At 44.6% G+C, this 20,816-nt stretch overlaps 1 protein-coding gene across 9 annotated transcripts in view; it reads right to left on the reverse strand.

Moving 5' to 3' along the window:
* The window catches only part of LOC112254849 (neurofascin), a 174,126-nt gene that overhangs the window by 10,858 nt on the left and 142,452 nt on the right, over positions 1 to 20,816 (reverse strand). For 5 of the 9 annotated variants that reach the window (XM_042324628.1, XM_042324629.1, XM_042324631.1 and 2 more), the window contains 12 exons: positions 20,125 to 20,169; positions 19,057 to 19,127; positions 18,709 to 18,931; positions 18,402 to 18,517; positions 17,755 to 17,965; positions 17,271 to 17,393; positions 16,790 to 16,963; positions 14,672 to 14,689; positions 10,942 to 11,154; positions 10,092 to 10,217; positions 5,453 to 5,599; positions 4,285 to 4,416 (listed from right to left, as the gene is read on the reverse strand). In XM_042324628.1, the coding sequence (XP_042180562.1) occupies positions 4,285 to 4,416; positions 5,453 to 5,599; positions 10,092 to 10,217; positions 10,942 to 11,154; positions 14,672 to 14,689; positions 16,790 to 16,963; positions 17,271 to 17,393; positions 17,755 to 17,965; positions 18,402 to 18,517; positions 18,709 to 18,931; positions 19,057 to 19,127; positions 20,125 to 20,169 (1,599 nt within the window). The remainder of the gene's footprint in view (positions 1 to 4,284; positions 4,417 to 5,452; positions 5,600 to 10,091; positions 10,218 to 10,941; positions 11,155 to 14,671; positions 14,690 to 16,789; positions 16,964 to 17,270; positions 17,394 to 17,754; positions 17,966 to 18,401; positions 18,518 to 18,708; positions 18,932 to 19,056; positions 19,128 to 20,124; positions 20,170 to 20,816) is intronic. The other 4 variants (XM_042324632.1, XM_042324630.1, XM_042324634.1 and 1 more) reach the window with 4 other exon arrangements.

Consider the following 20,816-nt stretch of genomic DNA (forward strand, 5'->3'; position numbering starts at 1 on the left):
AGTCTCCATACCACCAAAACAGGCTGAAAAGGTGGTCTTTTCAAACAGCTCTTACAGTAGAAGAGCATTATCATCATTTTCACAATTTCACAGTATTATTCCAACCTCATAGCGTGGAAATCTAAACACACTGAACACAAATATTTCTAAGATGTATTTCTACGAGTTATAGTTCATATGATGAAATCAGTCAATTGAAACAAATGCATTACATAACTGGGAATACAGATCTGCATCTGTTTGCCACAGATACCTCCAAAGAAAAGGGAGGGGCGTGGATCAGAAAACCAGTCAGTATCCAACCATGCAGCGCGACACATCTCCTTCACATAGAGTTGATCAGGCTGTTGATTGTGGCTTGTGATATGTTGTCCCACTCCTCTTCAATGGCTGTGCGAAGTTGCTGGATATTGGCGGGAACTGGAACACGCTGTCGTACAGATGTGCATTATTATGCTGAAACATGAGGTGATGACGGCAGATGAATGGCATGACAATGGGCCTCAGGATCTCGTCACGGTCTGCCATCTGCCCGGTACAGTTGAAAGCGGGATTCATCCATGAAGAGCACACTTTTCCAGCGTGCCAGTGGTCATCGAAGGTGAGCGTTTGCCCACTGAAGTCGGTTACGACGTCGAACTACAGTCAGGTCAAGACCCTGGTGAAGATGACAAGTACGCAGATGAGCTTCCCTGAGACGGTTTCTGACAGTTTGTGCTGAAATTATTCAGTTGTGCAAACCCACAGTTTCATTAAGCTGTCCGAGTGGCTGGTCTCAGACAAATCCGCATGTGAAGAAGATGTGGAGGTCCTGGGCTGGCTTGGTTACACGTGGTTTGCAGTTGTGAAGCCGGTTGGACGTACTGCCAAATTATCTAAAACGACATTGGAGGGGGCTTATATTAGAGAAATGAACATTCAATTCTCTGGCAACAGCTCTGGTGGACATTCCTGCAGTCAGCATGCCAATTGCACACTCCCTCAAACATTTAGACATCTGTGGCATTGTGTTATGTGACAAAACTTAGATGTCTCAAAACTGAATGTGTGGCCTTTTAGGGTCCCCAGCACAAGGTGTACCTGTGTGATGATCATGCTGTTTAATCAGCTTCTTGATATGCCACACCTGTCAGGTGGATGGATTATTTTCGGCAAAGGAGAAATGCTCACTAACAGGGATGTAAACACATTTGCGCACCAAATTTGAGAGAAATAAGCTTTTTGTGCGTATGGAAAATTTCTGGTATCTTTTAAACTCAGCAAAGAAATAAATGTCCTTTCACTGTCAACTGCATTTATTTTCAGCAAACTTAAACATGTGTACATATTTTTATGACCATAACAAGATTCAACAGCTGAGACAACCTGAACAAGTTCCACAGACATGTGACTAACATAAATGGAACAATGTGTCCCTGAACAAAGGGGGGTCAAAATTAAAAGTAACAGTCAGTATCTGGTGTGGCCACCAGCTGCATTAGGTACTACAGTATATCTCCTCCTCATGGACTGCACCAGATTTGCCAGTTCTTGCTGTGAGATGTTACCCCACTCTTCCACCAAGGCACCTGCAAGTTCCTGAACATTTCTGGGGGGGAATGGCCCTAGCCCTCACCCTCCGATCCAACAGGTCCCAGATGGGCTCAATGGGATTGAGATCCAGGCTCTTCGCTGGCCATGGCAGACCACTGACATTCCTGTCTTGCAGGAAATCGTGCACAGAACGAACAGTATGGCTGATGGCATTGTCATGCTAGAGGATCATGTCAGGATGAACCTGCAGGAAGGGTACCACATGAGGGAGGAGGATGTCTCCCTGTAGTGCACAGCGTTGAGATTGCTTGCAATGACAACAAGCTCAGTCCGATGATGCTGTGACACACCGCCCCAGACCATGACGGACCCTCCACCTCCAAATCGATCCCGCTCCAACGCTCATTCCTTCGACGATAAACGCAACTCCGACCATCACCCCTGGTGAGACAAAACCGCGACTCGTCAGTGAAGAACACTTTTTGACAGTCCTGTCTGGCCCAGCGAAGGTGGGTTTGTGCCCATAGGCGACATTGTTGCCGGTGATGTCTGGTGAGGACAAGCCCTCAGTCCAGCCTCTCTCAGCCAATTGTGGATAGTCTGAACACTGATGGAGGGATTGTGTGTTCCTGGTGTAACTCAGGCAGTTGTTGTGTCTTTGGCTATGCCGGATTAAGTGATATGACATGCTATTCTATAAAATAATTTCTCTGTAATTAATATCACCTGATTAAGCTAATCAGGTAAATGTAATTAACTAGAAAGTCGGGGCACCACGAAATAATGTTTATAGAGCTGTTATCTTCCGAATAAATTCTTAAAGACCTAGTAATCTTTTACATCAATAGCAGTCAATATTTATTCGTCACTTTATTCAGTCTCATCTGAAAGTTGTAAATTCTTGGTTATCTTCACAAACCCTGGCTAACAAGTTGAATCAGCAATTCAAAATGTAGTTTAATTATTTATTTACTAAATACCTAAATAATCACACTGAATTACATCTACACAGAATGTATTATACATTGATTACAAATGATGTCATAAAGGAAAACGTCCCATCGGACGGAACAGATATGACGGCTAGTTCCACAAAGAAAGGGGGTTGGTTTTGAATGAAAGAGCGGGAAGACTGAGGAACAAAAAAGATTTTGTGTCTCTATCGGGCCGTAGGCAGCTATGCTATCTTAAATACAGTATCTTATGCATTCTAAATAACTTCCCATTTGGAAAAGGAAAATGCAAGGAATATTTACTCTGAGCTGCTCTTGAAATGGTTAGTCGTAGATGAAAGGCCGGGTTGCCCAGCAGGGATCTCTTGTCCTCTGAAGAATCTCTCTGGTGGTAAACTGGATATGTTGTAGTATCGTTGTTTGTGTTAGACTGAATACATCGTCCGTCCTTTCCTAGCCCAGGTTTACAGCGGCTGCTGCTAACTCAACGGAGTGAATAAGAGTTCAAAGTTCATACTAAGTTGCCATACTTTTAAGCTTGTGCTATATTCTGGCTGGTATAGTCGAAATTCATCCTTTCGGCGTGTCGATCGGCACCTTCACATTGAACAAGATGCTAATTTTGTTTATTATCTGAGCCCTTTTAACGTAGGACCGTCGTCCTCACGTCCTCGGAACAGAAAGTTGAATTTTCGTCAACGGGTTTATATAGTGGTGAAAGAAGGGCGTGTTTCCTAGTTTACAACCAAAGTCTGTTCACTTGGGCCTCTGAGTGAGCAGAGTTTCTCTATGACAAACCGTTCTCTCATTTAAAAAGCTAAAATTATATTTAATCTTTTCACAAATAGTTTCATATTTAAACATTTAAATTGCACAACAATTCCATGTGAATCTGATAACTAGAATGTGTCGACTTTCCAAGATCCAGTTTATGTCATCCTGTCATTAGTAGTAATGTCTCAGACAACAACTGATCTGAGAACATATTCATTAAGTACCAACACATATTTTCAACTGTTTGGATTACCGAAATATGGTTTCGTTTCCCCCCTTTCGATGTTACCAGACTCTCTATGTTACAAAGGCTTTACAAGAGTCAACTCTATAGAGTAGAGAGAGGGGAAAGGGGAAATGTTTTTATGGGGGTCATAAACCTCCCCCAACAGGCCAACGTCACGACACAGTTGTTGTTGCCATCCTGTACCTGTCCTGCAGGTGTGATGTTCGGATGTACTGATCCTGTGCAGGTGTTGTTACATGTGGTCTGCCATGGCGAGGACAATCAGCTGTCCGTCCTGTCTCCCTGTAGCTCTGTCTTAGGCGTCTCACAGTAACGGACATTGCAATTTATCTGCAGTCCTCGTGAGGAATCTGCAGTCCTCATGCCTCCTTGCAGCATGCCTAAGGCATGTTCACGAAGATTAGTAGGGACCCTAGGCATCTTTATTTTGGTGTTTTTCAGTCAGTAGAAATGTCTCTTTAGTGTCCTAGGTTTTCATAACTGTGACCTTAATTGCCTACCGTTTGTAAGCTGTTAGTGTCTTAATGATTGTTCCACAGGTGCATGTTCATGAATTGTTTATGGTTCATTGAACAAGCTTGGGAAACAGTGTTTAAACCCTTTACAATGATTATTTGGATTTTTAAGAAATATATTTGAAAGAAAGGTTTCTTTTTTTTTCTTTTTCAGCTCATTAAACATGGTACCAACACTTTACATTGTTTAATTTATATTTTTGTTCGGTGTATAAAACACAGGAAATCACATTTTTGACTGCACCGGGCCTTTAACCCGTACCTGGATATTTGCCTCCACGACTCCTCTTGATGAAGCAGACGATGAGGAGGATGAGGATGATGAGAGCGATGGCACACATCAGCCCGATAAACCAGCCCTGGGTAGCAATGTCCACCTGGTCTTTAATGTAGGCTGTCAGCAGGCAAAAACATTGACACACACACACACAGATGGGAGAGATGAAACACACAGAGAGAGGGAGAAAAATAATAAGAGTCTGTTTTGCCCCAAATGAGTCACTGGAAATACATCCGACAATCTGTCCTCATCCAAGGATGTTCAAATCAAGATACACCAAGTATGACAACCCAAACCATCATCACAGCATTCTAGTATTCCCTCAACATAGAGCTATAACTCTAGATGGTATCCCAGTAAATCTATCTGTATAACAAATTATTCATTCAGTTGGGTCAATTTGAACACAAAACCTAGGTACTTTAGCAGAAGGAACAAAATATCATGCACAGCTCATTTTAAAAGCAACCAACCACAAAAAAAGTGTTGTTATTTGACACCAGTATTCTAACTGTAAAATAAGCTACTTTATTGAAACACTTCTGTAACACAATGCAGGCATAAATAGGAGGAAAAAACGACATTAATAGCTTATAATTACTAACCAAGTAACAGCTCTGCCAGTGCCAGAGAAGTGTGACATTGGAAAAGTGAATTTGCTCAGAACAAAGCAAAGATAGAAAAGTAAAGTACAGGTCAAAGTATCAGATCCATTGTATATGACTTGTTTACTCATGAGCCTATCACACATGACATTTAATTGGATTATTCTTACCTCATGGAATACACTCCTATGGAAAATCAAGACATCACAAACAGCTAAATCGATACTCCACGAAGTTCAGAACTACCAATTCTAAGGAACAGAAACAAAACAGTCCCTCTACACTACAGTTGAATAACTTCACTTCAATACCAACTCCTTGGAGCTATATCAACTCCTAGCCTTGTGATCTGAGCCAACAGAACTCATTGTTAGGGAACTGGGGTATCCATGGGGTCTCTGTAGCCTGGGTGCTGTCATGTCTCTGCATTAGCCTGCTATAGACTCCTAGACTGGGCAGATGCAGACAGACTGGCCCCCAGGCTATCTGACATGACCTGATCTGGCCATGTACCATCCCTCCTCACCTGGCAGGTGGAGACTCACCTGCGCTGGTCTCAAAGGTGACAACATTGCTGGAGATGCTGTGGTATTCGTTGGAGTACACCCTCAGGCGGTACTTGGCCCCTTCGATCAGCCCCGCCAGCTTAATGGGCGGCTGGTTCACTGGTACGCTTGACACACTGCCATTGCCTTAGAACACAAGAGAGGTGCCAATCATACTACGTCATTGGGCGTGGGCAGGCTACCATGGTAACAAAGTAAATAGGAAGGGTACCACGTAATGATGCGACATGGGTGGGACTGTTTCTTCCCCTATGAGATGGTGGGCAACTGGAGTAAATTGAGACTGAACCAATGCAGCACACACACACCCTCCCTCCAACATCCACCACTCATTAACAACCTCGTTGGAATGAATAGCTACATCAGTAAAACAATGTCACGTATACGGCTATGTTAATAGAATTACTAGAGAGTGAAAGTGCATAGAGCTGGAGATCTTTAAGAAAGCTTTTAAAATATGGCTTTTAGAGGATTCTTTTTGGTTCATTTTCTTCTCAGTGGAAGTGAAACCACATTTTTCTCCTGGGGATAATGCTCCTGAAAAATCTAATCTAAAAAGGGGACTTTTTGTGGAGCGGGAGAAGAGGTAGAGCTAGAGAGCAGGTGTTCCTTCAGGCTACTATAATACAGTGGACATCAAAGTTTTACGAAACTAAACTCCCGCTGAATTGGCAGCAGTAAGTTGGTTGTATTACCCTGACTGGTGGAATTTAAATTGACCATTATGAAACACTCTGTATTCTGGAATAGCAAAGGGCGGGAGGGTAGAGAAGCACTGTGTCTCAATTACCCATAGTCCTCCACTCATCTCAATAAAAAGGGCGGGAGGGTAGAGAAGCACTGTGTCTCAATTACCCATAGTCCTCCACTCATCTCAATAAAAGGGCGGGAGGGTAGAGAAGCACTGTGTCTCAATTACCCATAGTCCTCCACTCATCTCAATAAAAGGGCGGGAGGGTAGAGAAGCACTGTGTCTCAATTACCCATAGTCCTCCACTCATCTCAATAAAAGGGCGGGAGGGTAGAGAAGCACTGTGTCTCCATTACCCATAGTCCTCCACTCATCTCAATATAAAGGGCGGGAGGGTAGAGAAGCACTGTGTCTCAATTACCCATAGTCCTCCACTCATCTCAATAAAAGGGCGGGAGGGTAGAGAAGCACTGTGTCTCCATTACCCATAGTCCTCCACTCATCTCAATATAAAGGGCGGGAGGGTAGAGAAGCACTGTGTCTCCATTACCCATAGTCCTCCACTCATCTCAATATAAAGGGCGGGAGGGTAGAGAAGCACTGTGTCTCCATTACCCATAGTCCTCCACTCATCTCATTATAAAGGGCGGGAGGGTAGAGAAGCACTGTGTCTCCATTACCCATAGTCCTCCACTCATCTCAATATAAAGGGCGGGAGGGTAGAGAAGCACTGTGTCTCCATTACCCATAGTCCTCCACTCATCTCAATATAAAGAAACACACCGACGGTGAAAACGAAACGCGGCATCTTTTCAATGGAAAGACGTGCCACATCACCAAGCTGTGGGCATGGGCTGGTGATGGCTGGTGGCGCACGCAAACCTGTGACATCGTGCACCATGCTCAAATCAAATCAAATTTTATTTGTCACATACACATGGTTAGCAGATGTTAATGCGAGTGTAGCGAAATGCTTGTGCTTCTAGTTCCGACAATGCAGTAATAACCAACAAGTAATCTAACTAACAATTCCAAAACTACTGTCTTATACACAGTGTAAGGGGATAAAGAATATGTACATAAAGATATATGATATGCTATGACATGACCTTTGATCCCCTGAAAGGGTGACATCATCAGCAATCAACCAAATTCATTCCAAAGCTTAGTACATCCACTGCAGCCTCTGAAGCAACGAAACCAAATCATACGAAACAAAATGCATCCTTGACTAGGCAACAAACAGACCTGAAGCACTGCGAAAATCAATCAGTGGGAAGAATGTCTGACTAATATAAAAACACATTCCTTACAACCATTAAAACATGAAGCCGAAGCTAATGACTAAAAAATGTGTGTGAATAAAGACAACATCCTCCCTCCCCCTCACTCTTACTCTAAACAGTCAATAGAAAAACAAGCCACACAACCAATCATATAGCCAGACACACAGCCAGCCAGACACACAGACAGCCAGGCAGCCAGCCAGCCAGACACACAGCCAGGCAGACAGACACACAGCCAGCCAGCCAGACACACAGACATGCAGCCAGCCAGACACACAGCCACACAGCCAGCTAGCCAGCCAGACACACAGCCAGGCAGACAGACACACAGCCAGCCAGCCAGACACACAGACATGCAGCCAGCCAGACAGACACACAGCCAGCCAGCCAGCCAGACACACAGCCACACAGCCAGCTAGCCAGCCAGACACACAGCCAGGCAGACAGACACACAGCCAGCCAGCCAGACACACAGACATGCAGCCAGCCAGACACACAGCCACACAGCCAGCTAGCCAGCCAGACACACAGCCAGGCAGACAGACACACAACCAGCCAGCCAGACACACAGACATGCAGCCAGCCAGACAGACACACAGCCAGCCAGCCAGCCAGACACACAGCCACACAGCCAGCTAGCCAGCCAGACACACAGCCAGGCAGACAGACACACAGCCAGCCAGCCAGACACACAGACATGCAGCCAGCCAGACACACAGCCACACAGCCAGCTAGCCAGCCAGACACACACACAGCCAGGCAGACAGACACACAGCCAGCCAGCCAGACATGCAGCCAGCCAGACAGACACACAGCCAGCCAGCCAGACACACAGCCAGCCAGCCAGCCAGCCAGCCAGACACACAGCCAGCCAGACAGGCACCCAACCAGCCAGACAGGTGAAGCAGCAGCATGATACTGGGTAGTAGCCATGAAGTATGCACACTGCACAGTATGGGGAGTTAGGACATCATAATACACTATGTGTATGAACAATACAAAGACACATTTCCAAACAGAGAAATGGACAAAGAGCAGGAAAGAGGGAGAGAGTTAGGTATCTTGTGTGTTAGAACTATGTCATTGATACAGTGGAAAACAGATCAATGTGTGCACATGCTCAGCTCAGGTGAACATCACCCTAACATCTTCTCTTTTCACTCAGGATGATTGAACACACACATATACTGACATCACTGTACCATCAGTATAGTGTAGTAAGTAGCATATATTTAAGGAATGTTTTCATTAAACTGTGTATTTCTCTCCAGTAAAATAAAATGTAATTCTCGATGGGTCTCTCTCTCTCTCATCTCACTTAACAGTGGAGATAGGAAGAGAGTTTGGGATTTGGTGCATTATAACTATGTCATTGATATAATTAGAAAATGCTGATAAATAATATACAGTTATAAGAACTTATAAATAATATACAGTTATAAGAACGTATATATAATATACAGTTATAAGAACGTATATATAATATACAGTTATAAGAACTTATAAATAATATACAGTTATAAGAACGTATATATAATATACAGTTATAAGAACTTATAAATAATATACAGTTATAAGAACGTATATATAATATACAGTTATAAGAACGTATATATAATATACAGTTATAAGAACGTATATATAATATACAGTTATAAGAACGTATATATAATATATAGTTATAAGAACGTATATATAATATACAGTTATAGGGACAAGTTCTTCATAGTTGTGTGAGAACATCACCCCGTCCCTGGGTTTCTCTCTTTAGCTCTCTCCTTTCACAATTTCCTCTTTCAAAGTACTGACTAAGATCTCTCTTAATTTCTCCCTCAACCTCACAAAATACTTTCTGAAAGGAACTTCTGATCGAACCGGAGAGAGAAAATTAACACGGGCACAATGAAAGGCAAATCCAACAAAGGGATTTTTTAAGAAAACAGAAACTCAAAACCTCCAATCAAAGTACAATAAAAACTGGGGGTGCTATAAAATAACACAGTCATTATTCAAATGGAAATCCCACAGAATATATTATATATTTCACTCTATCTACAGCTATACAGATCATAATCTGACTTATATAGGCAATTGAACTCAGCTCTGCTGAAGCAAAATGAAATGAGAGTTGAGAGTTTCCCCTCAGACATTCCCTGGGAGTTTTATGAATAGAAATGAGAATGTTGCATGACTCGCCTCCAAATAAAAGCCTCATTTCTCTACTAGAGTGAAGGGCTGTCATGAATTGGACTGGATTTCTTTAATAAAGTCAGTTTGGTGTATGTCTCTGCCCCAGCAATGCCTCACAGTTCCTTTCAGAAAACCTAGTATCTCTGCAGAGATAGACAGTCTGAAAACTGACTTCACTATTGACATTTCTTCCTAGGATGGGTTTTGAACTGTAGTTTTGATACGATAGACTTGGGTTAAATACATATGTAAAATCCTTTCAAATACTTGAGCTGGGCTTGATTTAGTTTGACTGTTGCAATGGCACAAACTCTGGTTATTTTCTTACCATCCAGAAGCTCTGACACAAACTCTGTGTCTTTTCTTATTTTCCAGCCTAAGAGCTGACAAACTCTAGGTCTTTTCTTATTGTCCAGCCTAAGCTCTGACACAAACTGGGTGTGGATCTTACCGTCCAGTGTGAACTCTAGCTGGAACTCGCTGCTGCCGATCGGGAAGTTGTGGTTCCAGCTGACGTTAGCGTAGTTACTGTTAGGCTTCACCGTCAGGTTCCAGATCACCCTCCCAGGAGCCATGCCTACAAGAGGGCAGGGCGGGGTCAGGGTGGTGTCAAGGGAAAGATGGAGCAGAGAAGGGCGTGTTACAACAGCCACACCCGCAGGGTTGCAATCACACAATGGTTCTAGGGTTAGGGTTAGATTTCGGGTTGCCCTATAAACAGTGGATTGGACCAGTGTTATATTTGAACACCTTGTGTCAACGTTGATGTCCTAACACTTCTGGTGGTGTCCACTCCACAGTTAATGCCTTAACCCTTCTAGGGGTGTCCTGATTTGTAATGGAGGTGCCCAGTAGTCTAGGTATCCCCTTAATAGGAACACGGCATTGAACAAAGTGAACGGCCCACAAACACCCTCTAACTGTTCATATTTATACGTTGGATTCTCACAGCCTGACCGAACAGCGTTGAGTTAATGGTTACTTTCCAATACTTTAAAGTGACTTGATTTCCTGTAACCTATTTCCAAGGAGATATGACAAGGCAATGAAGTGGTATTGGAATGCAACCAGTTCTTCCAAATGCTTCCTTCCTGGTCAGGAGAGAGTATCCAATCAAAATGCTTCAAATTAAAGCATATTCATTTATCACATGAATCTTGGGGAAGATATACAAATAACACAACACACCTTTAAAATGTCTCTTTAAGGGTGGTATCCATTGTCAATCTATTTTATCTACACGGCCATGGAAGAAAATAACTGAACTAAAAGTAAACAACAGGTAGGCCTACTGTATGTACCCAACACATTTGTATCTGCTTGCTTGGTGCTGGTGACCAACACAGGAGTGGTAGTGGTAGTAGAAGCAGTAACAGTTGTGGTAGTAGTAGGAGTAGTAGTAGTAGTAGTAGTAGTAGTGGTAGTAGTACTAATGGTTGTAGTAGCAGCGGTAGTAGTGGGAGGAGGAGGAGGAGGTGGGACAGTTGTAGACATGGAGACGTCTGTAGGCTCGACTACATGGCAATGGGAAGAGAGCACAGGGTTAAAGACAAAAGCAGGAAATCACAGGTAATCACACACACCAATAGAGACACAGAGAGAAAGTCAATGAAACAATGAGCAGAAAGGTGATATGGAATTTCCCAGAACCAGCACTGTTGACTGATGCAGAAATAAGGAAAAGGCAACAGTCCAATTAACAAAAAGAGGTAAACAGAAATATACTGTTTTTTATAGATAATTGTCCTTTTAAGCATTAGAAGTTAATAATAAAGTACATGTTTCATTGTGTGGGTAAATACAACAGTAAGGATTTATCTGGGACTACAGTGCCTTGCGAAAGTATTCGGCCCCCTTGAACTTTGCGACCTTTTGCCACATTTCAGGCATCAAACATAAAGATATAAAACTGTATTTTTTGTGAAGAATCAACAACAAGTGGGACACAATCATGAAGTGGAACGACATTTATTGGATATTTCAAACTTTTTTAACAAATCAAAAACTGAAAAATTGGGCGTGCAAAATTATTCAGCCCCTTTACTTTCAGTGCAGCAAACTCTCTCCAGAAGTTCAGTGAGGATCTCTGAATGATCCAATGTTGACCTAAATGATTAATGATGATAAATACAATCCACCTGTGTGTAATCAAGTCTCTGTATAAATGCACCTGCACTGTGATAGTCTCAGAGGTCCGTTAAAAGCGCAGAGAGCATCATGAAGAACAAGGAACACACCAGGCAGGTCCGAGATACTGTTGTGAAGAAGTTTAAAGACGGATTTGGATACAAAAAGATTTCCCAAGCTTTAAACATCCCAAGGAGCACTGTGCAAGCGATAATATTGAAATGGAAGGAGTATCAGACCACTGCAAATCTACCAAGACCTGGCCGTCCCTCTAAACTTTCAGCTCATACAAGGAGAAGACTGATCAGAGATGCAGCCAAGAGGCGCATGATCACTCTGGATGAACTGCAGAGATCTACAGCTGAGGTGGGAGACTGTCCATAGGACAACAATCAGTCATATATTGCACAAATCTGGCCTTTATGGAAGAGTGGCAAGAAGAAAGCCATTTCTTAAAGATATCCATAAAACGTATAGTTTAAAGTTTGCCACAAGCCACCTGGGAGACACACCAAACATGTGGAAGAAGGTGCTCTGGTCAGATGAAACCAAAATTGAACTTTTTGGCAACAATGCAAAACGTTATGTTTGGCGTAAAAGCAACACAGCTCATCACCCTGAACACACCATCCCCACTGTCAAACATGGTGGTGGCAGCATCATGGTTTGGGCCTGCTTTTCTTCAGCAGGGACAGGGAAGATGGTTAAAATTGATGGGAAGATGGATGGAGCCAAATACAGGACCATTCTGGAAGAAAACCTGATGGAGTCTGCAAAAGACCTGAGACTGGGACGGCGAGTTGTCTTCCAACAAGACAATGATCCAAAACATAAAGCAAAATCTACAATGGAATGGTTCAAAAATAAACATATCCAGGTGTTAGAATGGCCAAGTCAAAGTCCAGACCTGAATCCAATCGAGAATCTGTGGAAAGAACCGAAACTGCTGTTCACAAATGCTCTCCATCCAACCTCACTGAGCTCGAGCTGTTTTGCAAGGAGGAATGGGAAAAAATGTCAGTCTCTCGATGTGCAAAACTGATAGAGACATACCCCAAGCGACTTACAGCTTTAATCGCAGCAAAAGGTGGCGCTACAAAGTATTAACTTAAGGGGGCTGAATAATTTTGCACGCCCAATTTTTCAGTTTTTGATTTGTTAAAAAAGTTTGAAATATCCAATAAATGTCGTTCCACTTCATGATTGTGTCCCACTTGTTGTTGATTCTTCACAAAAAATACAGTTTTATATCTTTATGTTTGAAGCCTGAAATGTGGCAAAAGGTCGCAAAGTTCAAGGGGGCCGAATACTTTCGCAAGGCATTGTAGGTATTCATAAATAATTTACTCATCACACAACCCATGATGAGGGTCTTAAATGGAATATCAGTGCCCCCAACTGGCCAACTGATGCTATGACACACCTCACCTCCATCCTGGCCCAAACCAACAAACAGAGCAGCTCTTTGGTGTGTGGATTTTCTTCTAGAATAAACACGAAGTTATGGGAAATCCATATATAGATACCCTACTGTTATTACGAAGGAGCCTTGTTTTCTTTGGAAGCCATTTTGAACATCATCATCACAGTATCTACAGTGAACAGAGGGGGGCATACATTCTTTGTAGGACTTCTTGTTACGCTTCTTTTTACCTTGTAGTGGATGAACATCTCCATTTGGAGGATCCCACTAGAGAGCAGATGAACTTATATGCTTGTTGAACTGCATCCCTCCCTCCTCCCTCCCCCATGCATAGTTCCAAAGTCCCCCAGGTCAGACATGACAAGCAGCATGCTAGAGAGAGCCAGCCATGAGAGAAGAAGAGGAAGAAGAGTAAAATAAGGTATCAGTACATGCAGGTGCTCAAGAACCCTTGTTGCCCAGGTAACACTCAACAGCCAGCCAGAGATCACATTGGCCCCAAGCCATGTCAAATCTAAAATCTGTGCCAATCCCAGGCTTTGTCATTCAAAAGGCAGAGACCAGAGACATTGCCCCACAAATTGAAATGTGTGCCATCAGGGATTGGGTTCAAAGTTCAAACCTCAGAAAGAGCAGAACGTTGACACTGACTACACTACAGGGGATCCTGACCTGGACTTACAGTACATCAGGACTACACACAACTAGAATAGAAATACATGTCCAATTCATGTTCAACTTTGCTGAAAATACTGAAGGTTGAAGCAGAGACTGTGACATTAGTTGCTTAAAAACTCATTCCTTTCCCATTACAGTGTACATTAGAGTGTTACAACTGACCACATACTGTAGGTTCTATGAGCAAGATCAAATAGGACCCTTGTTCAATCCCTGAAAGCACACAGCGACGCACAGATACACCAACAGATATAGTGACAGATAGAGAGACATCACAGACAGACAGACGGAGGACAGAGGGGAAACCAGTGCAGTTCCGTCCAGTACAGAGAACTTTGTCTGATCACAGTACAAAGCTCTCTGTCAAGATGAATTGTTCATTTATTTAGATGACAATGTCAACCCTTATGGCTGCTTACTAATTGTTCTATTAAATACATCTACTGATTGACATTTCAAACCGCTTTAATTGTTCGAAGAGAACTCACGGTTTAACCCTTGACAGACCTCAAAGTTACCCCCTAATTTGTTTTGTTTGTTTCCTACAGCGTAAAAGTAATCCACCCCTTTTTGAGGATAGAAAGTGCCTGGGTCTGTACTACTGTCATCAGTAGGGGGGAGAAGAAACCCATGATATGTCCACCAGGCAAAGTAGTACGGAAATGCAAAGATGACATGGTCACTAATTTGAGCTGGTCACCATTGCTCAAAAATGGAGTGAGACAGAGTCGGGGAGGAGTAAGACAGATAGACAGACAGATGGGCTGTCCATTTACCGTTACCTGCACCTGAGTGGTCAGTACCTGAGCTGATAAAGTATTCTGTTAACACCCAGGGAGAGACAGACAGACAGAGAGGAGGGCGAGGGAGGGGGAGCCAGGGGAGTGAGAGACATGGGAGAGGGAGACAGGGGAGTGAGAGACATGGGAGAGGGAGACAGGGGTAGACAGGGGAGAGGGAGACAGGGGGAGACAGAGATAAGGGAGAGGGAGACAGGGGTAGACAGCGGAGAGGGAGACAGGGGGAGACAGAGACAAGGGAGAGGGAGACAGGGGAGACAGGGGAGATGGAGGGGGAAACAAGGGAGAGGGAGGGGAGACAGGTTAAGAGGAGACAGGTGAGGGGGGAGTGGGAGAAAGGTGAGGGAGAGGGGGGGACAGAGAAGAGGGGAAGAAAAGTGAGAGACAGCAAGTGGAGGAGGGAAAACAAGAGTGGGAATCGGAGAGGCTGAGAGAGAAAGACAAAGTGTTATAATACACTACAGAAGGTCAGCCACAGGAGAGGAAGAGAGACAAAGAGAGAGATAAGAGGTCAGCCACAGGAGAGGAAGAGAGACAAAGAGAGAGAAGAGGTCAGCCACAGGAGAGGAAGAGAGACAAAGAGAGAGATAAGAGGTCAGCCACAGGAGAGGAAGAGAGACAAAGAGAAAGATAAGAGGTCAGCCACAGGAGAGGAAGAGAGACAAAGAGAGAGATAAGAGGTCAGCCACAGGAGAGGAAGAGAGACAAAGAGAGAGATAAGGGGATAGAAAGAGAACATTCTGACAAAAGAGCACAACGACAGGCAGGCAGACAGACAGACAGACCAAGAAGGAGAACACTGGATGGTTCTACACTCAGAGACTGACTGACCTATTGATCGCTACTAACACCAGTGTGTGTGTGTGATGTGTGTGTGTGTATATGTGTGTGTGTGTGAGATGTGTGTGTATATGTGTGTGTGTATATGTATGTGTGTGTGATGAGTGTGTGTGCATATGTGTGTGTGTGATGTGTGTGAGCATATGTGTGTGTGTGATGTGTGTGTGCATATGTGTGTGTGTATATGTATGTGTGTGTGATGTGTGTGTGTATATGTGTGTGTGCATATGTATGTGTGTGTGATGGGTGTGTGTGCATATGTATGTGTGTGTGTGTGTGTGTATATGTGTGTGTGTATATGTGTGTGTGTATATGTATGTGTGTGAGTGATGGGTGTGTGTGTATATGTGTGTGTGTATATGTACGTGTGTGTGATGGGTGTGTGTGTATATGTGTGTGTGTGATGTGTGTGTGTGTGTGTGTGTGTGTGTATGTATATGTGTGTGTGTGATGTGTGTGATTCCCAGAAAGAGCTAAGACTAACCCAGAAATAACACCTTTTTTTGAATCACTCTTGTTTTGTGTCTACATAGTATAGATGGTTTCATATTTGGATTCACTCTTTGTGAAGTTTGTCACTCTAAACAGTGAATTAACAATCTGTATAGATACGTTCTGGTTCTCTGTTCGATGTCTCCTCTGCAATGACCCCCAAATCCTTCATTACCCAGCATACTACATCATTGAAGAAGAAAAAAAGACATTATGTGTGTGGCCCAGGAAAGACATGACCATGCAAGCTGGTGACATACTGCACATCAGCCTTAAACAACTCACCTGTAACTCACAGTAAACATGTCATGCCCCACAAATGATGCAGCGACCCCCTTGGGCCAAGTGAGATATTGCGTGTGACTCACACGTTTCAGTTCATCACTATAGCTCCCGCCTTGGGCCAATCAGTGGCATTTTGTAAATGCAAAATCTCTAGGGCAAGTCGCATCCTTCGACCAAGTTTCATCCATATCGAGACAGTGCTGTCTGAGATATCGCGTGTGACTAAGATCCACAGTCCCCTCCCCGATATCATCGTGGGGGACAACAATGTGTCTACATACATGTATGTGAGTATGTGTAATAGCAAAAAGGTCTGAGTTGAGTGTGTGTGTGTGTGTGTGAGCCCGAGTGTGTGTGTGTGTGTGTGTGTGTGTGTGTGTGTGTGTGAGCCCGAGTGTGTGTGTGTGTGTGTGTGTGTGTGTGTGTGTGTGTGTGAGCCCGAGTGTGTGTGTGTGTGTGTGTGTGTGTGTGTGTGTGTGTGCATGCAGTGGCGAGGCGACTCACCATCATTGGTGAAATGTGGAGACTCCCCAGCGTAGACCTTCCCTGCTCCCACCTGTGTGTGGGCCGCCAGGTAGAACCTGTAGCGGCTAGCTTGGTCTGGCAAGCGGAGTCTGTAGGCTGTCACGTTAGGTAGGAAACTCTCCATCTGCATGTGGCCCACACGCGACCCATTCACTACAGGGGCACACACACACACACAACACACACAGACAGCTAGTCAGCTAATGCAGAGTGCAATCTATCAAAATACCATCAGCTATTCTTAACATTAGTTTATCTCTGTTATGAGCTTAGATTTGAATCAATATTAGAAAGACCTTTCCGACCCGGTAACTTCTTGTTCAGTCTATACCACTGTGTCCAGAACAGATCACCTGTCATCTATCATCTATCCAATCAGAAGTGCTCACCTCACTGTGTATCCAATCAGAAGGGCTCACCTGTTTGGTACTTGACAGTCTAACCAATCAGAAGGGCTCACCTGCTTGATAGTTGAGTGTGTATCCAATCAGAATGCCGTTAGGCTCCAGGGGTTTGTCCCACTCCAGGTGGATAGACTCTGGACTCCACTGGACGATCTTAAAGAACTGAGGAAGATCTGGCACTACACACACAGGGGAGAGAGAGGGAGAGGGAGGGAGAGAGGAGAGAGGGAGGGAGGGAGGGGAGGGAGGGAGGGAGGGAGGGAGGGAGGGAGGGAGGGAGGGAGGGAGGGAGGGAGGGAGGGAGGGAGGGAGAGAGTAGAGAGAGAGAGAGAGAGAGAGAGAGAGAGAGGGAGAGGGAGGAGAGAGAGAGGGAGAGAGAGGGAGAGGGAGAGAGTAGAGAGAGGGAGAGAGAGGGAGGGAGGGAGAGGGAGAGTGTTAAAGGGTGTAGTAGCGAATCTTCTACGATGTAAAAACATACTCATTTGTAATTCATTTGTCTGATGCCCTAGTTGGTGTTGTCCTTCCCTCTCCCAGTCTCACCTCCTTCCTTGGTATGGAAATCCACATGGTTGCTAGGCGGCCCATCGTAACGACTGTTGGCGACCACCATAAACATGCGGTAGTGGCTGTATGGCTGTAGGTCTGTCAATATGCCAGTAGGCTGGGCCACGGTACTGTAGAACCCTTTAGTCTTCTTCTCTTTATTCACATGCAGACCCTTCACCATGCTGCCCTCACGCCAGTAGTACAGCTGGGAGAGAGGGCCACACACACTGTCGTCACAGGCTGTGTGTGTCTGTGCCTGTGTGTGTGCCTGTGTGTGTGCCTGTGTGTGTGTGTGTGTCTGTGAGTGTGTCTGTGTCTGTGAGTGTGTCTGTGTCTGTGTGTGTGTGTGTGTGTGTGTGTGTGTGTGCCTGTGTGTGTGCCTGTCTGTGTGTCTGTGTTTGTGTGTGTGTGTGTGTGTGTGTGTGTGTGTGTCTGTGTGTGTGTGTCTGTGTGTGTGTCTGTGTGTGTGTGTGTGTGTGTGTGTGTGTGTGTGTGTGTGTCTGTGTGTGTGTGTGTGTCTGTGTGTGTGTGTGTGTCTGTGTGTGTGTGTGTGTCTGTGTGTGTGTGTGTGTGTGTGTGTGTGTGTGTGTGTGTGTGTGTGTGTGTGTGTGTGTGTGTAGTCGTGAGAGTCCAGTTCTCACCCTGTACTCCTTGAACTCTCCCAGGACAGTGTTGGGGTCTACTGGGGTCCAGTGGACGTTGACCTTGGTGCTGTCAATCTTTGACACATGCAGGTCTGTAGGAGGGGCTGTAGGCTCTGGGGAAAAACACACACAGGTAGGACATCACCAGCATGATGAGTGAACATGTGTGTGTGAGAGAGAGAATGAGAGAGCGAGAGAGAGAGAGGAAGAGAGTGAGAGAAGAGAGCAAAACATTTGGGAAAAAAGATTATGAATAGAAAATAAATGTTGCTTCATTTGTATATTGGTTTGTGAGTGTACGTACTGTCCTCCCCAGAATATCCTATGATGATGTTGGACTCAGGTCCTGGTCCGAAGTCATTCCTGGCCTGCAGTTTGATCTCATAGGGAACGTAGGTCTCTGTGTCGTGGACAATGTGCTTCGCCCCCACCGTAGTCACGTTGTTCCATTCCTCCCCCGTATCCTTACGCCTCCACCACACCGAGTAGTGCAGGTTAGGGCCGTTTTGCTCTGTGTCCAACAAGGGCTGGAGAGCACAAAAATACACACTAGCAGTATAATTAGAACAACCTTGTCTTTGAGGGTATAATGACTGTGTATGAAGGGGAAAGGCTGAAACAGTGACAAACAGTCACTCACTCACTCACTCACCTCCCAGCTGATCTCCATGTTTGTGTTCTTGGTGCCCCAGCCTTTCAGGCCACTAGGGATAGCATCAGGAGCTGAAACACACAGGGGCACAAAGAAAAATGTGATCTCTCTGGCTATAACATAAGTCCCTCCCTCTATCTATAATAGTATTGTAGCCCACATGCACAAACACACATATGAACACACACATTCAAATGCATGCACAAACACACTGATACGCACACACACACAAATATAAACACACACACACACAAATATCCCTCTCATAGAAACATTTACACTAATATCTCATACACACTGCCTTCATTCTTTTGGAATGTTGAAGCATTAGTCCAAACTTACCTGTTATTCTTATTGGAGTGAAAAGAGAGAAAAAAAAAGATGGAAAGACAGAAACAGAGACAGAGAGCAGTGCGAGGGATGGACAGAAACAGAGACAGAGAGCAGTGCGAGGGATGGACAGAAACAGAGACAGAGAGCAGTGCGAGGGATGGACAGAAACAGAAACAGAGAGCAGTGCGAGGGATGGACAGAAACAGAGACAGAGAGCAGTGCGAGGGATGGACAGAAACAGAGACAGAGAGCAGCGTGAGGGATGGACAGAAACAGAGACAGAGAGCAGTGCGAGGGATGGACAGAAACAGAGACAGAGAGCAGTGCGAGGGATGGACAGAAACAGAGACAGAGAGCAGTGGGAGGGATGGACAGAAACAGAGACAGAGAGCAGCGCGAGGGATGGACAGAAACAGAGACAGAGAGCAGTGCGAGGGATGGACAGAAACAGAGACAGAGAGCAGTGGGAGGGATGGACAGAAACAGAGACAGAGAGCAGTGCGAGGGATGGACAGAAACAGAGACAGAGAGCAGTGCGAGGGATGGACAGAAACAGAGACAGAGAGCAGCGTGAGGGATGGACAGAAACAGAGACAGAGAGCAGTGCGAGGGATGGACAGAAACAGAGACAGAGAGCAGTGCGAGGGATGGACAGAAACAGAGACAGAGAGCAGTGCGAGGGATGGACAGAAACAGAGAGATGGAGAGAGAGGTAGAAAAGGCCACAGATGTTACCTGCAGGCAAGGCACTAGACTGTGAGGGATACAGGGAGGTGCCCTCTGTGAGGGGAGCAGAGGGGTAAAGGTCAGAGGTTAAAGGTTAGTCAGAACATTAGTACAGTGGAGGAACCCCCATCCACTACAGTACTACAACTGGTGCAGGGTGACGTTGCCCCTAGACACTGATCTTTGGTGACTTTAGAATTTTCCCCACTAATGGTTAAGGTTAGGATTGGGGAGGGGAAGCTGATCCTAGATCTGTACCTAGGGGAACCTTAACTTTAGAGCACTACAACTACACGACTGGGAAACCATGGAGTATGATCCACCACGGTCTACATACACAACTATTAGTAGCAGAAGTGTGCTAGTAGTCACTATTGACAGTAAATACAGTGACAGTCCAACATGCAACCACTTCAAGGCACATTCATGCATTAGAATCTTTAACATCTAGTAGTGTTATCTACGAGGCTCACAACAATGTTAAGAACATGACGGTTGATGGGAAAATGATTTGTACAATGAGTAGAATATTTTCACATCCATGTTGAAGACTTTGACAGTTTGTGTAGCTGGTTTCAAAGGTCAAATAGGGGGTGCTTATATTTGTCCTGTTTCACTGAATGTACAAATGGGTAACCTGTACGAGTGTGAGGTGTGAAATGGAAATGTGTTTCTTTGCATATCCCAACTCCCCCTGGGGT

This window comes from Oncorhynchus tshawytscha, linkage group LG07 (assembly GCF_018296145.1).
Source record: "Oncorhynchus tshawytscha isolate Ot180627B linkage group LG07, Otsh_v2.0, whole genome shotgun sequence".
In the NCBI taxonomy this organism is placed as follows: domain Eukaryota; kingdom Metazoa; phylum Chordata; class Actinopteri; order Salmoniformes; family Salmonidae; genus Oncorhynchus; species Oncorhynchus tshawytscha.